The sequence below is a fragment of the Salvia miltiorrhiza genome, chromosome 4, assembly GCF_028751815.1.
Source record: "Salvia miltiorrhiza cultivar Shanhuang (shh) chromosome 4, IMPLAD_Smil_shh, whole genome shotgun sequence".
NCBI classification, from domain to species: Eukaryota; Viridiplantae; Streptophyta; class Magnoliopsida; order Lamiales; family Lamiaceae; genus Salvia; species Salvia miltiorrhiza.
The window spans coordinates 50816852-50822118 of record NC_080390.1 but is presented as its reverse complement, the minus strand read 5'-3'; the positions used below and the strand labels follow the sequence as shown (position 1 = coordinate 50822118).

General features: G+C 34.5%; 1 protein-coding gene across 11 annotated transcripts; it reads left to right on the top strand.

The window, feature by feature from the left end:
• The first annotated feature begins 1542 nt into the window (after positions 1 to 1542).
• LOC131020311 (65-kDa microtubule-associated protein 2-like) lies at positions 1543 to 4541 on the top strand. 11 transcript variants are annotated; one of them, XR_009100664.1, is made up of 5 exons: positions 1543 to 1628; positions 2206 to 2261; positions 2388 to 2843; positions 3836 to 4251; positions 4341 to 4541. XR_009100664.1 is itself a non-coding variant. In XM_057949046.1 (4 exons), the coding sequence occupies exons 2-4, from the start codon at positions 2211 to 2213 to the stop codon at positions 3944 to 3946; spliced, it is 372 nt and encodes a 123-aa protein (XP_057805029.1). In that variant the 5' UTR covers positions 1543 to 1628; positions 2206 to 2210; the 3' UTR covers positions 3947 to 4541. The 11 variants fall into 11 exon arrangements, 1 of the variants encoding a protein (XP_057805029.1); XR_009100666.1 differs by lacking the exon at positions 1543 to 1628 and adding an exon at positions 1639 to 1796 and having other exon boundaries at positions 2541 to 2843; XR_009100665.1 differs by lacking the exon at positions 1543 to 1628 and adding an exon at positions 1639 to 1796.
• Positions 4542 to 5267: the final 726 nt, after the last annotated feature.

The following is a 5267-nucleotide window of genomic DNA, read 5'->3' as shown; positions in this document are numbered from 1 at the left end:
ATTGACTCAACCTAGAACACCTCTAGTTTGACTTGCAATAGAACAAGGACATTCTAGTGATGGTAAGTTGACCCAGTGTCATCTCTCAAGGAAAGTTTTAAAGGGCTTCTAGTAGTATCGTGGAAAAAGTAATAAAAGAAAGCAGTAAAGAGTTTGATTATTAATCTAGAACTGAAACTTAAAACTGAATTAAAACCAAATTGTAAAATTACTAGGCGAATTAAATTATTAACCCTAGGCAGAATTAAAACAACTTAAATAAAATCTAACTTAAGAAATTAAGTACTTGTAAATTAAAAATAAAACTAATCTAGGCATGAAACTAAAGTGCATAATTTAAATTGCATAATTAAAAAGAAAGCATAAACATGAACTAAAAACATAAACATGATTAAACGAAAATAAATTGAATTGAAATACGAAATACCGTAAATGTCTTGAACGTGTAATTGTGTCACGCAATCACAATCCAATAAATAACTAAAAACTTAACTTAATTGAAAACTAACTAAAAACAATGAATTTTCAATACTATGAAAAAGAACTATGAAATCAATAAATTCTAAATTTCGGATGCCAAGAGATCTCAAAGATGGAGTCTCAAACTATAGCAAAAGATAGATGATTTTACAATAGAAATGAAACCCTATTTATAGACCTAGCTCTGATGAGAATAAGCATAGCTAGATACACATGCGGCAGCGCTGGCAAGAATAAACATAGCTGGAAAGGAATGATGCTGGCAAGAATATGCGGAGCTGGAAAGAATAAACATAGCTCTGAAAGTGAACTCCTATGATTATGCTTGGGAAAGGTAGTCAGCGTTGGCGAAAGGCGGAGCTGGAAAGTGGTCAGCGCTGGCAAGAATGGGCGGAGCTGAAAATGGTCAGCGCTGGCAGTTATGAGCTGAGTTGAAAATGGCCAGCGCTGACAAGAATAGGTGGAGCTGAAAATGGTCAGCGCTGGCAGTTATGAGCTGAGTTGAAAATGGCCAGCGCTGACAAGAATGGGTGGAGCTGAAAAATGGTCAGCGCTGGCAAGAAAAGGGTGGAGCTGAAAATGGTCAGCGCTGGCAAGAATGGGCGGAGCTGGATTCGGCAGCGCTGACTGCAGTAGCGCTGACTTTGACTGCAGTAGCGCTGACTTTGACTTTGACTGCAGTAGCGCTGACTTTGACTTTGACTGCAGTAGCGATGACTTTGACTTTGACTGCAGTAGCGCTGACTTTGACTTTGACTGCAGTAGCGCTGACTTTGACTTTGACTGCAGTAGCGCTGACTTTGACTTTGACTGCAGTAGCGCTGACTTTGACTTTGACTGCAGTAGCGCTGACTTTGACTTTGGCACTTAGCTCTGCTATGTGGATGTCTGCTAAAAACACCATTTTTAGCCCAAAAATCTCCATAATTGCATTCTTCCATCTATAAACCCAAATCTCCTGCAAAGTATCAAACAAACCATAAAACGCACTAATTTCCAAAAGATTTAATTTAAAATATGCACATGCAAACCCCTAAAATTAGAACAATTAAGCATAAATCACAGACCTTAACCTCCACGGAACTCAACCCATCTAATTCAATTAATCTGATTCAAGGAAGAGTATCAATTTTTAGCTTCGTCTTCAGGTAATCTCTATCTCTCTCTCACTCTTTATTATTCTCTTTTCTTTCTTCCTTTCCTTCCTCATTCTGCAGCCTAATTTCAAAGCAAACAATCAAATCAATTCATTTATTTATAACTTCAAATTCAGCTGCGATTATCGTTTAGATCTTTGCGCTAGCCTTGCTGTTCAGGTAAATTGAGATTGAATGTATAATTCTCTTTGATTTATGCTGTCAATTGTATGGGAGCCTTTTTTGTCTATTTATTTGTTCATTTTTTGTGTTTGAATGGTTTAAATGAGTAGATTTTGTGTAAATTTTGAAAATTATTGCACAGAATTAACAATCGGTATGCTCGTTCACACGATGTTGAATATTCCATATTGGAGTTAGTTTTATTGAATTTCATGTTTTGATGAAACTACATGGTTCTATTGATTTGTTTTGGTGAAGCAGCTAAGCCTTTCTCTTTGTGTTGTTTCCTTTGGAACTTGAATTAGTTTTCCTATTTTCTTTCAGCTAATGTGACCATCTACATCCCATATTCTGTGCATATATTATCCAATTGTTGTGTGCTTTCTTACTCCAGTGAATTGGGCAGGAATCATGTCTCTTGCACGGCCTCATCGGCCATTGATGGTCATTTCCGAAGTGATGGTAGGTCGTCTTAATTGCTTGTCATACTTGTAGTGTAGACTATCAATATGTTAAGCATGAATTATTATCTGCTTTGTTATTTGATGTGTTTTGCTACCTATCGTAATATTTGTTGGTTATTTTCAGAGAGTAACACTGGTTCAGTATACCTCGCCCAGCGTTATAACAGTAAAATGATTGGAAGCATATAGATCCCATTGTTTCTTGGAGCCCTCTGCTGCAACTGGGAGTTGACACAAACTTCATTTTCTTATTGAATTCACTGATTTTTTTGTGCAGGATGAACGCCTACAGCAGCTGCTTCACCTATTGAATATCGTGAATGCTATGTGCTTGGTGCTTGGGATGGACTTCAAATCAACAATTTGCAGTGTGCATCCGTCTCTGGACAATGCATGTGAAAGAAAAAGTATAAGTGCAGATACAATTCAAGGTTTATCTGCTATGATATGTACGCTTAAGAATGTTAAGTTACAGCGCATGCAAACGGTATGCTTATTTTCAAGTCAACTTTCTTTGTAGCAATCTATCGTCTCTCATAATGGCATTGGCACCACCATTACCTTTCCCTCTCTTCACAAGGTAAAATTTTTGTTGTTTTTCAATGAGAATAAAGTACAATTAATTACGAATCAGAAAGCATAGAGCATCACATGATATAGGTGTTTGTGTCTTGTATACAATGCATTTGACTTGTGTGAAAGCTTATAGGTTGTTGATTCTATATGAATAAAAAGATTATGACATTCATCTATTCTCTGCGTTTCTTGGAACTGAACATGTATTGTTGGTTGTCTAGCAGTAATAGGAAGAGCAAGAATGATGAAAATACCTTGTTGGTTGGCTGTTTTGTTGGTTATGATGGTAGCGGGAATTCTGAAATAAATGAAGGAGGGATTTAGAATGAGGTGAAGAATGTTTAAGCTAATATGTTTGGATACTCTGCCACCATGATGCTTTGTTGAGTCTGTGTTGTTCATATAAATGTTGTTACTGCACTACTTCTTGATTCCTTTTGTTTCATTGTATAAGGTCTCATAAATGACTAGCACATCTTCACATGATCAAATACTTTTCTTCCTTCTTTTTGTTGTAAATAAACTGTCAAATTTAATTTCTTACATTGCTAGACTATATTAAACCATTTTCATCCTCTTTATCCTTCAAGTGTTTGTGTGATACATGGCCAGCAATATATGTTACTTAATATCTTTGCTTTTAGATTGTTTTTAGTGACACATTGCCTTACCAACACTGTTTCTTAATATTGAAAATTCAGAAACATTGCTCTTACAGCAAGGTATTTAATTTAAAGGAGAATATTTTATTTTAATCTCAACCATTTCACAGGCAATTAATTAAAATGAAAATTCAAGACTTCATAGTTGAATTTAGTCATAATGCTTGCAGGATGGAAATGAGTTAAATTCACAGTTGAATTTAGTCAAAAAGCATGAAAAATGAAGTTTGTTGGACAATCTCTAATATAACTGTTGGTAACAGAGCTCAAATTCAGGTACTTGGTTCATACGTTGCATAATTGTTTGACTCTTAATTCGTATGTTCTATTATAGGATGGTAAGCTGAATTCACTAGAAGACAAGCAGGTGAACTACTTTTTTTCAACTGAGTATTATAAGTCTCTTCTCTATGATTTTGCTCTGCAAGTTACTTCTCCAAATTAATTGTTTGCTTAGTATGAATTAATTATGCTTCTTGACTTTGTGCAAGTTCGGGTTTTGCTTCAAATGAGATGTTCTTGTTTGGGCAGTTTGTGGCTTTTTATGTAAGTCCATATATAATATTAATGTCTTACTAAGTGATGATATTTAGTTGTTTGGGCAGATGGTGATTTACCTATTACTATGGACAGGTTATGATGAGATTATTTGTTAACTTGTAATGAAAATCACAGCTCTATTATTTTCTTGACTTGTGTTATGTTTGAGATGTGCAGGATAGGAAGCTTGGGATCAATTCAATGAATTGGGTAAATCATCAAGATTTAGTACCTTCACAATGCATCAGACTTAGAATTCATTGCGTTTGATTTTCAGATTTCATTTCGCATTTTTGCAGGATGGAAGTTTGGGTGGATGAATGGAATGTTGTTGACTGAAAGCCGCTTCAGAGTACTTATTTTTGTTGAAAATTGTAAATTGACTATTCTAGCTACTTAGATACATTACTTGGTTGGTTAATATTTAACAGTTTGATTATGGATGGATGGAGTTATTTGGATTATTAAATATTTATATAATATATGTTTTGGTTGTAGCATATGTTGTGTTTGAGGATATTGTATATTGTATAATTTGTATTTAGAAAATTACAAAAACAGGAAAAAAAATGCTTGAATTCTGCATTTGAAAATACATAACGGAAATTACCGTTATGTAAAATACAAAAAAACGTTATGTATAAACGACAACAAAGTGTATAAGAAATACATTTTATAATAGAAAAAATAAGTTTTATAACGGTAAAAAACTGTTATGTATGTTATCATAAGAAAACGGTAATTAACTGTTATGAAAAATATAAAAAATCGTTATGTATAATTACAATATATAACGGAAAAAATATATTTTATAACAGATTTTACCGTTACGTATTACAATTATACACAACGGTATTTCATCTGTTATGTATCCTCTTAGTACCGTTATGTATACATAGTATAGATAACGGTATATTACCGTTATGTATGAGCGCCCTCATACATAACACCACTATATACAACGGTAATTTTGGTACATACATAACGGAAATTTACCGTTACGTATGAGCGTTTTTTTTAGTAGTGCTTTCCCAAAAAAATCCAAAGGGAAAAATTCCGGAGAGGAAAAAGAGTGTCCATCAACGAACAAACAAAAAAGAAAACCCCGGCCCATGAAGGAAAAAACACGAGCAGAACTCCGGCCTGACCATCGCCCCGACGTGAGACTTACCCCCATGAACCGAAACACAAGATGAAAAATCTGTAAAAAGAAGAAAAACCCCTCC